The following is a 14,978-nucleotide window of genomic DNA, read 5'->3' as shown; positions in this document are numbered from 1 at the left end:
ACCTTGGCTGCCACTATAGTTTTCAAGCGACCAGGAGCAGCCTTGAACTTGTACTACTTGAAGCCCCAGCCTTCTCATCTGTGAGCAGAGACTTTCCTACCTCTGTCTCATTTAGGCAAAACCTTAACTGTTGGATGTTTTAAAAGGATGGATTCAAGTGTCTCCCCGTGGCCACTTTAATCTGCTACTTTTAGTGAAGTTGTGGGTTATCTCTGGGGAAGCCGCCAAGATTCTGAAATCTTACCGGTGGATTGATATACTGGCATTCTGAATGCACGTCCAGCATCTGTAGACGATTGGCAATCATCCACTGAATGGTTACTCTGTGCCAGGCACTACGTCAACCGCTGTGCTGGAATTATCTTGTTTACAACAACTCTATGAGGTAGATTCAATTATTCTCTCCAAACAATCTAAACTAATAAAACTGAAGGTCACAGAGAATGTCACCAGCCCAGATATGTTTATTTTAAAAGTGGGTACAACCAAGATTGTACCGGCTCTGACTCCTAGGCCCAAGCTCTTGAATATATTTCAATAATTTAAGTGATAAACAGAGGTCCTGTAGCAACACAGAGCAGAGACGTGACCACGGTGGGTAAAATGCTCAGTTCTTTTTTACGTCTCTTAATAAGGCACTCCCCAATCCTGGGCTGAATTTAGATTTTCTCTGTGAACTATGGTAAACGCTAGTTCCACATTAGAATCTGACAAACAATATAAAAGCAAATTGACCTGACCACATGTGTAAGGGTGTCAGTCATCAGGGTCTAAGGCAGAATCTCATTCCCCCTGTGTCATAATGAACGTACCTGGAATTACGCTGTGTGGGGCTGCCGGGGGGTGGGGGTGGGAGCCTCTATGGTGTTCAAGAAGGTGGAAAACTGGTAGCCAGGACTAGAAATATATTTCCTGCTAAAGGCATAATACAAAAATATCTCTTCATCAGGAGTTACTGATGGTACCCAGATATTAAGTTAGAATGAAAGGTACCATTGAGTATAACATAAAAACTGCATCATCCTTTACATACAAATAAAAGAGAGAATTTTTTTTCATTCTGAGTTTATTTAACATTTCATCCAGTTGAACTGAAATAATACATCGACTCCAACACTGGCCAGACACTGTGCTAATACTGAAAAAAAGCTGCCAGTCGTTTAATACTTACAGTCATAATTCTTTATATCATGTTGCTAGAAATATTAATAACTATTTACCTTTACAAGCATATTGCACTTCATGTGAACTTTTCTCCAGAAGAGGTATTCCTAAGAGATCAGCAAAGATCGCCAATCTTGGTTCATTTTGTTCCTTTATATAAACCATGATTCAACTATACAATTCATAGTTCTCTATAAAAGCATCAAGAGTCAGAAGCTTCAACAGATGATGTTTAAAAAGACACATCTCCAGGCTCACTATCCCTTTTGTAATGATCCTTTGGCCATCTCATCCTGGTGTGTATTAAAATTTTGGTCAGTTTGTCAATCTTCCAACCAGGCACTCATTAATTTTTCAACGAAGGTTAAGATTTGGACATGGAGCTGCCACCTGACTGGGGGTAAGCATTCTGAGATTAGCTGGGGCGAGTGGGGTAGGCCTCAAGGGCTTTAGTTTCTTGTTAAAAGTGCCCTTTAAGCACCTCGTGGAGCTCTGCCTTGAATTTCCTGCTTTTACCCATTTTTAAAGAGAAGCATCTATGGCCACAAAAGACATCCAAGGCCAGAATGTCATGGGGAAGCTCTTTTGCTTCAAATGGCTTAAGACAGGAAATCTAAATGAGAATATTCCGGCAGTATATAAAGGAAGGCTCAGAGTGGCCCAAAACCTTCAGGTCCATTCATCGTTTCAGAGAAAAGAGAAACACAGACACGAGGCACACCATTTTTTCTTTATGAGGAAATTCAGTCTGGTCACAGTGTCAGGAAAAATTTGCCCAAACTAGTTTCTACATTCTGAATTACAGATCGAATCGAGTGGTCTATACTCAGTGAAATGACCACCTCACGTATGCCTTTGAACCTCTACAGAATTGAAACATAATCTATTAACATTAAATATATTATATGTGAAGATACTACAGATGATGTAAACAGTGGTCCATGGGTTCATTATTTTCAAACAGGGTGGAATGTAATATACAACATTCAAGTAAAATTCATTGAGTCATTGATTCACATACACATTATTTCCGTATCTTTCTGAACGCCAAAGAGATCTACGAGGATGACAAGAAAAGACATGTAGGCAGAGGGAACTGTTCTTTCGCTTCTAAAAAAAAAAAAAATCAAACACGCCAGATTCAACCCAGTCATACAGCGTTGGTTTCGAATATACTTCCAAAATTTGACATTTGTGCATTTCCGTTATTTGATTAGTTGATTTAAATGATTGAATATAAAGTCAACAAGTGCAAGGTAAGATTGATATCTTCATAAGAATGTAAAATAGAATAAATTTCAAACTCAACCGAAGAAATCCACCAGCAATACGAAAGCATACAGCTGTTGACAGCAGGGACCTTTCACAATTGTCTATCACTCTGACTTCCGGGAGGTGTATGAAGGAGCTTTTATCCTACAAATGCAAAGAGCTCATCATCTACTTCGGGTCGCCTCCAGCCCGAACTGGGCAGGAAAGTAAACTGTCCTTAATATTTACGAGTCATTTTCTTTTACAGTTTAGCTTCAGAGCTTTTGTGTTTTCTCAACTCACTACTGAGCTCTCCTTGATTTGAAACAAGAGTAGGATAAAAATTCAGTATTTTAAACAGATTTCCTTTTCATTGACTGACAGTCAATATACTGAACATCTACTCTATGCCTAGCGGTGCTTTTGAAAACTCTGGGTGAGGGTTGGGATATTGTCTTTGAAAAAACAGTGACTATAAAAGCTACAGGAAGGGTGTTTCTGTAAATTGTACCATGATTCAAATGTAAGGGGAGGCCACCCCAGGTGCTGTGCTAGAAGTAGCAGCTTGACTCTAAAAGGCTAACGTGGATCGTTAAAAGGTATCTGTCACCTGTCGACCGGAACCAGGATATTCCTTACCAACTTGGCTACACCACACTTGTGGTTGGTAGGATCCTCTGAAGATGTTTCTTTCCCTACTTTATAATCCCTTGTTAAAGTACACGCGCCGTAATTCAGGATGGGTCTCTCGGATCCTGGCTTGCAGCTCGGCCTCCAAGCTTGTCACAGACATGGAACTGGGAGAAGGGAGAAACGACAGACAGGGTCATTCCACGGGCGGAGGTGGGAATTAGAACCTGGAGAGAGGAGAGAGAGTAGCCCCACCCACCCCCCGTGACTGGGACAACAGAGTCCTGTTTGAAAAATGCTTCACGTGCCCAGAAAACGAGTATCCTGTTCCTCTCAGAAAACTGTCACTAAATATCAAAGAAAGGCACCATCAAAACCCAACACTGAGATACGCTTTTTACCTCGCATCTTATTAAAAGCCTTAAAAACCACTTTTGCCAGCAAGGAGGTATGGTGATGACACTCTTAGACCCTGATGGTATTGGAAAACAACCTGTGGTCACGCCACTTCCCAAGGAAAACAACATAAATGTTCACCGTTAATTAAAAAAAGATATATGCACTCAGTGGAATTTTTTAGCATTACAAATTCACTTGCGTTAATCTGCTTTTGTCCATTGTACAGTAAAACATACTTATTCTAAAACTTTCAGAAAATACTAAAATGTATGAGAAAAAACATCTCTTGTTGACCACTGTTAGTGCTTGCTTTATACTTTAAAAATGTACTTGAATGTTTTATATGTGCATATGTATTAAGGATGAAGAAAAACTGTCCAGAAAAACTGTGGACATTTTGTTATTGAAAGCAACTCATTTGCCCCTTTCCTGTTTGCCCATTTCTGTTCCCCTCTAATCTTAAAAGAACCTAATGACAGGGATGAGATCACTAGGCGATTAGCCTAACTCCTGACTTGTGCTGTCCTGAATGCACACCATGCCTTGTCTAACCTGTTGATTCTTTTCCTAGATAAAAAGAATGAAGAAGTAAGCAGTTAAAAAAATGACTAGCTCTCTACCTGCAACGAATCTCCCTAAGTAATCCCGCAGGCAGATCATGTGGGCAAGATAACACGTGAAGAGAGTCAGCCAGTCTGCACTCAACGCAACGGAGAATGATGCAGAATCCAACCTCCTGCCTCGATGATTCGCTGAGATTCTTCCCCCTCCATTTTTTTCCCTTTAAAAACTGTCATGGCTGAGCAGAGTCATCAGAGCTGGTCTCTGGACACAAGTCCACCATCTCCCCAGACCGCCAGCTTTTATGATTAAAGCACCTTTCCTTTCTACTGACACTTGCCTCTTGAATTATTGGCTTCTGAGCGGCAAGCAGCCGAACCTGGGTCTGGCAACACTATATAATTAGTCTTTTAAAAAGATTTGTTCTTTAATATAGTTGAGATGTGGTAAACTACGAGGTCAAAAAGGTAGGAGGCCTCTTGCCTTCCAAGATGGCCCACACTCTGTCTATGGAGCGTGTATCTCCCTGAATAAACCTTCTTTCACTTTACTACGTCTTGCTCTTGAATTCTTGCCTGCACAAAGCCAAGAACCCACACTGGGTGGCCATCCCAGGGACGCAGACATGACTTGGGATGTGACCATCCTCTCGTACCCCACTCTCTTTCCTGCAACATCTTTCCTGGCACCCAATGCGGGGCCTCCAAGGCCATAATCTCGATCCGCCTATTGGGCTATGGCTCCCCTCTGAAGGGTGGCTGGGACTTACCCTGAGCCATGGAGATTCAAGCAGCCCGTTAAGGGGCAGCTGACGTCGCCTGCAGGACCTGGCAGAGACCAGTTCTCTGGCCGTGAAGAAGCGCACTGAGGCCAAGGCTTTCCCCCTCAGTCTTTCTCATTCTCCTATTGCTCTATCTCTTTGGACTTGAAAAGATCCACCCAGACGACCACCAAACATCCAAATTAAGACTGCGCGGCAAGTAATTGACAACTTGGTTGGGTCTAAAGAACTCCTGCCAGGGGGCTTCCCTGGTGGTGCAGTGGTTGAGAATCTACCTGCCAATGCAGGGGACAGGGGTTCGAGCCCTGGTCTGGGAGGATCCCACATGCCGCGGAGCAACTAGGCCCGTGAGCCACAACTACTGAGCCTGCGCGTCTGGAGCCTGTGCTCTGCAACAAGAGAGGCCGCGATGTGAGAGGCCCGTGCACCGCGATGAAGAGTGGCCCCCGCTTGCTGCAACTAGAGAAAGCCCTCGCAGAGAAACGAAGACCCAGCACAGCCAAAAATAAAAAAATAAAATAAATTAAAAAAAAAGGTAGGATATAGATTTATAAACATATGCAAAAAAGAGAAAAATTATGAATATAGAAAAAAACTAGAAAAAAAACACAATGGCTTTTTTTTTTCCATATAGTGGGAACTTGGGTAATTTTAAAATCATGTTGCTGATGATAATGATAATGGGTATGACTTAGTACTCAGTTTCGGGGTCCGACGTTATGCGTTTTAACCCTTATAAAAGCCTGGCAAGTCAGGGATTATCCTAATTTTCCAGATAAGGAAACTGGAGGTGTAACTGAGATTTGAAGTCAGATCTTTCTCGACCCAAATGCCATGTTCCTAAGTCACCGAGCGCAAGGTCAAGGGCTGAACACACATTCCAATGCGATATACTAACGAAATAAACATGTCTTACCTTAAGCCCTGAGATTCTGGGGTTTGTACAATTAAATAGGTATGAACGCTCCTCTTTAGGAAATTCATCTGTATTGGGCTTCAACAGAGGTGCTGAAGGTCCCGCCCTCTTCAAGGGGGGCTTAGCTGTAGGCATCAAGGTGATAAAAGTTCCCTCTCCTTGAAATTTAAATCCCCAACTGAGAACAGTGGGGGTCAAAGGCAGAAGTGAAAGACCGGATAAAAGATGGATTTTTCTATCAGGTAGAGGGACCTGATGAAGTTAGTTCTAGAACAGAATACCTCATCCCAAACCCACTGTGAAAGCCTAGGGCATTAAAGGCCATGTGTTTGGGGCCTGCTGGCCCACGAAGGATATTACAAGGGCAGGAGTCTGGTAACACAAACCACAGCAAAACAACAAAATGCTGCTCCTCTGTGCCTTGATGTTGGAATAGAAAAAAGCTGAAGCCTTAGATTTATGGGATGCTGATTTAAGGCCTGTCAATACAGTTCTTACATCAAAGGCAGGATTCAAGGGCAGCTTGTGATGAAAGACACGTGCACAATCAAGCTTTTAAGGCAAAAAAAGAAAAAAAAAAGAAAAAAAAAACCCTGAGTAGGAAGAAGGGAAGCAAATATACCAACCACCAAAGCTAAGTGCATATAACTGCTGTCCCTGGGGGTGGAACTTAAATTCGAATATATCTGCATTATAGACGCATTTGCCAATGGATTGGACATCAAGCCATATTTACATTCTTATAAGAGCAAATTGGCACCAGAGTTAACCTGAGTCTTACACAAGAATAAAGAATTTTCAAATGTAACAGTAGCAGGTAGAAAAGAGCTGGGCAAAGAGAATTTTGATATTAGACAGACATGCATTTCACTTCTGCCTCTTATCTCTTCCTTTTAGAGGCTTGGCTTCATTATCTTTTTGAGACTCAACTTTCCTACTAGTGAAATGGACCTGTGTCTTCAACTGGTTTTTAGGATTAAAACGCATGACCACTCTGAAGAATAACAAATACATACCTTTTCTGAGGAAACAGAGCACAGCACAGAGGTGTAGCAAATACCAAACTTAAAAAAAAAAGGAAAAAAATCAGAGCATTTTTGAAATGGTCGACTTTTCAGATTCTTTTTTATTATTTTACTTTGATAACAATGCCCTTTCTTTCTTTCAAGTATTATGCTGCCTCACAAAAATATGTCCTGTTCGTATAATTTTACTACCAAGGACTGCCAAAATAATTTTTTTTTTAAATCAAAGAGATAAAAGGAGTTTAAAAAAGAATCACACAAATAGCCCCAAATGTTGTAGGTTTCTCTAAAGACAGCTTATGTCTAGCTAATGACTGGGACCATAAGTTCCAGATGTTCTGGGATGGTCTCATTTTCAAAACGTGTGTCCCATATTATCCCTCACATTTCAAATGCTGTATATTTATCTTAAAAAAAAGAAATTAATGACATCAAAGTAATTCTACTCACCAGAAGCCAACTAATCCAACTTGAATAGGCGCGCTCATCCATGGGAACCTCTGTGTTGAGAAATAAATTATTTTGAGTACTTTTTATACAGGCTCTTAGAAACAATTTCTTCTGCTGGTTAACTGGGACAGGAATCTCGCCACATTACAAGATCCAGCTGGAATGCGATTAGTGAAACGCAGGGATAACACTGTAACAGCGCTACAGTTAGTCCTGACTTCCCTCTTCGATCTGCTCATGAATGCACAGGCAAAGATTAAGCGGCTTCTCATTTTTCTCCCTTGCACATATAATCTGAGAGATGCCTGGCTATATGGGAGCTGGAGAAATGGTTATCACTTAGCTATAATTTCTCTCCTGGCTGGGGGTCTGTAGAGCGTGGTTCCAAGGCTGGAAGACAAACAAAATTGCAATCAAATCTCTGCCCTACCAGTTCATCCCCACTGTGGGAAAAGGGCACGGCCTCCAACCTTTGGTTCCTTCTCTGCAAAATGAGGATCACGACAGCTTCCTCAAAGCGTGTGAGTGAAGATATGCCAGATAACATTCATAAAGCACCTAGCACCGTGCCCGGAACGTAGCAGAAACCCAACAAGTCTCCCCCCTCCTCCTCTGCACCTTTCCTTTCTTGGTTTTAGTTGCTGTCGGTATGGCTAAAACTATTGCTGGCATGACAAATTTTTGCCTGTTACTTTTTTGTTAATGGAAATGAACGAGTTGGTTGGTCTTTTAGAGAATAAGTGCTGTTAGATTTTTAGTGTTCAAAAGGGAGTTTTAAAAAAGCATAATATGCAACATAAAGAGCAACGAAATATATAGATTATATCAATAAGGCCACTGAAAGAGCTGCAACCAAGTTGTGAACGGGCTGTAATGAAATCAGCCAACTTAGTTAAGTGTCAACACAAGCTGTTAAAAGATCATGACCCCAAGGAGGCTTGTGTGACAGGCATACCCTGGTCCCCGAGCAGACTCCTCTGGCGAAGAGGTACATCACATGGGTGAACGTGAAGGGAGAGAGGCGTGGACTGGAGAGGAAGGGAGAGATGTCATCAAGCAGAGACAGACCATGGAGCTCGCACAGAGGGGCCCCACCCCTCCAAGGAAAGCAGGAAAAGGAAATATTGTATCTGGGGCAACTGGCTCTGTCTGATGATGAAGGATTTTCATAAGGAGATGGTAAATCCTCTTCCTAGCACTTCCCAGATGTGTGTCATCTGTGCGGGTACACAGACTTGGTGATGGGAAGGCAAGCTAAGCCCTGAATGAGATCTTGAGGGAAGATGAACCCATGAGAGCCCATCCTCAGGTCAAGTGGACTCTTGAACAGCTGTGTGTAATCTCAACAATGGATGTGTACAAACCAAAGGCTGATGGCAGCTTGTGCAGAGGGTTTTGTTGGAAAGGCTCTTGGTAACGACAAGGATCCTGGAGAATTCTGATCTCTCCCATGAAACCCAACCTGGATGTCATCCCTCCTCCCGACTCCTTCCCAGCATCCCATCCTGCCTCCTTCATCCCTACTTCCTAAACAGAACTTAGTCTGAGATTAAATAAGTGAGCTGAGGATGTTTGGTTTTCCCCTAGATAATCACAGAACTCCGTGAGGGAGGGACACACCTTATTTAGCACAGAATTGTGCAAACAGAGGATATTTTAAATGAATTAAAGACAGTAATCACAAGTTTAAAAGATATATATTCAATGAAGTAAGAGCTCAAAAAGTTGATATGAGTAAATTCTTTCTCCTCCCAATGATTTTTCCTCCAACAGCTTTATGAAATACAATAAATTGCACATACTTACTGTGTATGATAAAAGTTCTGACCTAAGTATTCAGCTGTGAAGCCATCACCACAATCAAAATAATTAACACAGCCATCATCCTTCATGTTTTCCTTGTTCCTTGTGCCCTTGGCAATTCCACCATCTTCCCTAAACCCTGTACCCATTCCCTGGCAACCTCTGATCTACTTTCTGTCATTATATACTAGGTTATAATTTCTAGGATTTTCTATACAGTATCTACTTTTTTGTGTAATTGTTTTGAGATTCATTCATGCTCTTGTATGTATCCATAGTTCAGGACTTCTTATTGCTGGGTTAGGTATTCCACTGCATGGAATGTATTGCTTTGATACTCCATTCATTCTCCTGTTGAGGAACATTTGGATTGTTTCCAGTTTTGGGCTATTACAAATAAAGCTGCTTTGAACATCTGTCTTTTATGGACATATGTTTTCATTTCTTCTAGGTAAATACCTAGGAGTGAAATGGCTGGGTCACATGGTAAGCATAGGTTTAACTTTTTAAGAAACTGCCAAACTCTTCTCCAAAGTGGTTGTATCATTTTACATTCCCACCAGCAGGGGATGAGAGTTTCAGGTCCTCCACAGCCTTGTCAACACTTGTTATGGTCAGTCTTTTTGATTTTAGCCATTCCAATAGGCGTTTAATGGTAGCTAATGTGGTTTTAAACTTGAATTTCCCCAATGACTAAAGATACTGAGCATCTTTACATGTGATATTATTTTATATCTATATATACTTGGTGAAATGTCTGTTCAAAACTTTTGCCTTTAAAAAAAAAAAAAACTGTTGAGGTAGGGAGGGTGGGAGGGAGGGAGACGCAAGAGGGAAGAGATATGGGAACCTATGTATATGTATAACTGATTCACTTTGTTATAAAGCAGAAACTAACACACCATTGTAAAGCAATTATAATCCAATAAAAAAAATGCAAAAAAAACCCAACTGCGTTGTTTTCTTTAAAAATTATCGAGGACTCTTTATATATTCTGGATACAAGTCCTTTATCAGACACATACTTTGCATAAATTTTCTCCCAGTCTGTTTCTTGTCTTTTCAATCTCTGTACAGTTTTCAAAAAACAGAACTTTAACCTTTTGTTGAAGCCCAATTTGTCAATTTTTTCTTTTATGGACTGTGCTTTTGGTGTTATGTCTAAGAAATCTTTGCCCAAGTCTAGATCTCAAAGATGTTCTGCTATATTTTCTTCCAGAAGTTTGACAATTGTAGATTTTTACATTTAGATTCCATGAACTATTGGGAGTTGATTTTTATATATGGTACAGTCAGTTCCCTACACATGGCCCACATCCCAGGCAACCTGACCATCTACAAGTCTCTCGACAAGCCATGCTCTGTGTCTTCTCTGAGCTTCTGCAAAGCAGATGTCCCTGGCCAGTTGTCTTCAAGCCTCTGCCCACCTAGGGCAGTTGGGGGCGAAACCTCTTCTATGCTCCCTCTGTGCCTCACGCTGTACTCACCATGTATTGGAACCATTTGCCCTGTGCCTCTCCCCACCCCCATGCTATATGGTCCCTGAGAGCAGGGCCCAAGCCCTATTTCTCTGATGCTAGGACCTAGCACATTGCTTGGCACGCAACAGGCAGTCAACAAAGGGCTGCTGAATAAAATAAATGAATGAACAAATAAATGCTACATTCACACTCCATTAGCAGACGATCCTGAAAATCTACTGAGTAGACAGAGCTGTCCACTTTTATTAAAGAAAATATAAATGAACTAGAACTTAAGGAACGAGCAGCTCTTATCTGACCCAGACCATATCAACTTTATTCCCAATGAAAGTGCCAGCAAAGTAGAGAGACCACAGGAGCTATTCTTCAAGAACACTGTTGGGAAAAGCACCAGATTTTAAGCAGTGAACTTTTTGGTTTACTGCAAAGATTTCTGTGAGTCACCTGCCCACAGCTGATGCTTTTTGCCAGCGCTCCATTTGGGAAAAGATAAAGCGTGGGGGGAAGTATGAGTCATGCCGAAGGCTCCCCGAGCTCACCGTTTAAAAAAGCCAAGAACATTCAATTCATTTCATGTTTGCAGAGGAGTCTGGTCAAATTCAAGGTAAAAGCCCAGATAAGTACATCCTTGCAGAGAGGCACATCTGGCCGCTGGAGCTGCGGGAACAATCAGAGGGCTAACCGACCCAGGCAGATGCCACCCACATGGACATGAACGGCTGAGGAAATGACCTCTAAGCCTTTGTAAAAGGGCTCAGAAAAGCCTGCCCTTCCAAATAGCATGTGAAAGTGCTTTGCAGATGGAAACATATGGATAGGAAGATAAGCTGCTCTGCCTATGCTTTTGTAATGGCCATAGGTATCAGTGAAGTCCTACAGTCCTCGCTACATGGGCAAAATGCAATATTTGGGTGTAATAGCAACCCTGAACATGGGAGTGGGATGTTATGTCTGAAGAGCTCAACGTTTAGCCATTGCTTTTTCAAAGCATCATCCTCCACAGAAGTCCGAATGAGTTCAGCTGCAGCCAGACCCTTTGTAGCTAGCGAGGTGCTCGGACTGACCCATGAGCTATTCTGACCTCCTCCCCCAACCCTGCCCCATGGCTTCTGATGCCAGCGGCCCCTTCCGGTTCCACATGAGGCCCTTCAGTAGTGGAGTGGGGCGGGCAGAGGGGAATCGAGGTGGCACACCTCTATATGATTATTGAAGGGTATGGTACCAAGCAAAGCTGAAAACCACAAACAAAAACAAGGGAGGAAAACACAATATTTATTCATGTATTGCTGTGAAAAGCCTAGGGCAGTGTGGCAACAGTGGCTAACCGCTGGTATCATTTGCTGGTCGCTTCATGGAAGAAAATGCCAGGCTGTATCTACAGCAATTTCTGTCTGTCCCAGCAAGAAAATGATACAATATGCCCAGCTATGTCTCCTGCCCAGTGTTTGTCACCAAGATATGAGAGTAACCGTGGCAACTTTTCCAACAACGCTGAGACCCCAGGAGTTCAAAGGCAGTTGGGAGAGTAAAGGACCAAGTTCATTTCACATGTCTTCCCCAGTGACCTAACTCTTTAGCATGAATGTAGGTTCGAATGCAGACTTTCCTACGGAATTTCTGGAATCCCACGCCATGATCAGCTCACATGCAAGCAGCCACGTGTGCTCAGTATCCACAGCCTGGAGTGAGACTCCGGGGAATCATGTCCCACCAGCAGCGGCAGCTGGCAAGATTAGGAGTCTCCACTCCAGAGCCGGGCTGCTGACATACCTCTGCTAACTGGGTGCTGGGTGACGTTTGAGAGGCAGAGAGAAGGGGATGGGAAAGCTTCCAGGGTGGGGACACACTGTCACTGAAGGTGGCCTCCCAACTGCTCTCACGGTCACCTGCAAATTCACGACAATCATATATTATTGATGGAATGACCTACACTTGCAAAAGTATTCCTCTCTTGCCAAAGTTCACTTTCATGCCAGACAAACTAACATGATGAGATGACAATTTCCAAGCCTTGTTATCTACCCAGAAATCTGGTCTTGCTTTAAAAACCTGATTTTGCTTAAATTCCATGGGAGGGGGAAGTTGGGTTTATTAAACACGGTTTTTGATTCTCCATTGTTCCCAAAGTTGGCATGCCAATACCTGAAGAAATTAACAACCAGGCAAATCCAAAGGTTGCCTGGGTCAACATATGCCCTTGCAGAAAGACTATAATCCTAATGACTTATCAGATCAAGAGCCAGCAGAGAAGAACCCAGGGCATCAATTCCACGTCTGCAAAGTTACGGATCCACTGGACGGGTCACTTCCTATTAGCATCCTGGAGGATAATGTCGATGGCCCCCTTTCTAAGTTCATTTGATAGGTTTTCTCCCTCAAAGCCTAAATTACGTCCCATAAGGAAAGCAGGGATGGATAGAGGAAGGAGCATTAATTTTCTTTTTTTTAGATTATTTGAAAAATCACTGAAATGTCAAAGTTGGTGAGTTTTAGATGTTTAAATAATTTAGTAGTTTTAAGATCTAGTCACTGTTCAAGCACATACACTAATTCCTTTGGCAGCTTTAAAGAGTTCATCTGTTTACATAATTTGGTAATTTCAAGATCTAGTCCCTGTTCTAGTACATAAACTAATCCCTGAGCAGCTTTAAAGAATTAATCTTTTCTAAATTTTGCAGCAGAAACAGACTTCAGCAAAGCCTTTTCATGAATCCTCAAAATAAGGGCTTATCGAAGTAGGTAAATTATGTCCAATGAGGTCACATTTACATTTTGGTCATCACCAATAGCATTACTGATTAAATCAGTGTAACTGTTTTATATTTTTGTTTAATCTTACACTTAAGGCTGTAGAAACCCTCACAGGAGATGGGACAGGGACTCAGAGTGCATTTGAGGATGCAGCCTCCTGGGGTGGCCCGGGGGTCTGTGGACACCCCTGGGAACGTTCCCAGGAGCAATGGGATAGTTCAATCACTACAGAGCCACTGTGACACCCTATCTTGCCATTCACATCGACATGTAAGATTGCCAGAGGAAGAAGCTCAGGGAATATAATCTGCTCACGTACCCAAAGCTCCCAAGGAAGACTGGGAGGGGGCTGCTGAAGAGAGGGTCCCCTTTCCCTCACATGGGGTTGGTGCATTGACATGCCGGTCAAATGAGGCACACAACACTACTATTTTTGCAAAGCATCCTTTCTGGGCTTATTTTTCTAAGAATGTGATTGTATTGAAAGTATTTAGTGTTGGCCTGGATGGAGCCCATAGGGTGAATAAAGGTCAATGAACATTTACCTGTTGGACACTTAGAATTCTCCTAATCACAGAAATCATTCAGGAAGTGTTTGGTCTGTGAACCATGTCCCTTTTTCAAAGTCCGATACCGTCCTCTCAGTGTGACGGTTCTGTCGCTAAGACCCAAAACAATTCACCCCAAGAGAGTTGCAGTGTTTACAACACACCTGCTCCTCCAGCAAGGAACTGGACCCATTCCTCCCCGCAGGTGTAATGGCGTCAGTTTCTAGATACAGCAGGAGCCAAACGAGTCACCCTATCCCACCCTTTCCTACTTGTTACAAGAACTGGAAAGCTAAGATGGAGCATACATATGACTGCATTAAATCATGGAAGTTACAAAAACAATGCAGACAGTGCACAGAGATTTCTCAGTGACAGTTTCATCCTGTAATATTTTCAGACCCTGAGGGGAGGCGGCTGATAGATTAATAGATTATTAGATACGATCACCAAAGAAAAATACATCAGGGCTCTAAATTCAGTGTTCTGTGAAGCTACTACTCCAGGTTATTCTTTCCTTTCTGATAGTATGTATCGGGACTTACAAACACATCATTCCAAATTCACACCATCTCCTCATTATCATCTAGCTAGGGATCTGACTGCTGACTACGATGAATGTGTACCCAGGTTATAATCTCTCAAGAGGAGTGGGCAGCATTCAATAAATGAAGATTTATGAGAGCTTTTTCAAATATCTGATATTAGAAATAAAATATTCCCTGAAGTGCCCAATTGCCACTGGCCTTCAAATTCTTTACTCACTATTCATGTGGGAAATACTGCAATTTGAAGTCTGAAAACAAACTGAAAGGATTGAGACAAGGATAAATAGAAGTGGGGCTTACCTTGAGAAAGGCTTTCTTTTCCAAAGTGTTCATGATAAATGGAGGGATGGCTGGAAGTAAAGATAGATCCACTTAAATCTTCATGTCTATTTTCAGCTCACTTTTTTTTTGTTCCCCCCAACAATTTCACAAAAGGCTTATATTACTTTTAGGCTATTTTCACACTGGCAGAGTAAAAGTAATTGCAACAATTCTTTAAAATACCTTAGTATTTTTTTAAAAAATCCATTGTTTCCATTCTCTAGATTTTTGAAAAATAACACAATGCTCTTTGCCAGCCAGAAAATTTTATGATATTGAAGAGAACTTTATATCTAACATTAAATACACAACAGTACAAACATCAGGAACTTCTCCCTCCTATACCAAT

General features: G+C 42.0%; 1 protein-coding gene across 4 annotated transcripts in view; it reads right to left on the bottom strand.

The window, feature by feature from the left end:
- Window positions 1–1,086: 1,086 nt before the first annotated feature.
- Window positions 1,087–14,978, bottom strand: part of SFXN1 (sideroflexin 1) — a 47,703-nt gene continuing 33,811 nt past the window's right edge. For 3 of the 4 annotated variants that reach the window (XM_082651746.1, XM_082651747.1, XM_082651748.1), the window contains 4 exons: window positions 14,609–14,658; window positions 7,178–7,227; window positions 6,719–6,766; window positions 1,087–3,212 (listed from right to left, as the gene is read on the bottom strand). In XM_082651746.1, coding sequence (XP_082507872.1) covers window positions 3,116–3,212; window positions 6,719–6,766; window positions 7,178–7,227; window positions 14,609–14,658 — 245 coding nt within the window. In that variant the 3' untranslated portion in view covers window positions 1,087–3,115. Of the gene's footprint in view, window positions 3,213–6,718; window positions 6,767–7,177; window positions 7,228–11,818; window positions 12,348–14,608; window positions 14,659–14,978 lie in introns of those variants that run through there. The other variant, XM_082651749.1, reaches the window with a different exon arrangement.

Source organism: Grampus griseus (assembly GCF_964374135.1).
Source record: "Grampus griseus genome assembly, chromosome: 3".
Lineage (NCBI taxonomy): Eukaryota > Metazoa > Chordata > Mammalia > Artiodactyla > Delphinidae > Grampus > Grampus griseus.
This window is presented reverse-complemented; position numbering and strand designations above follow the sequence as displayed.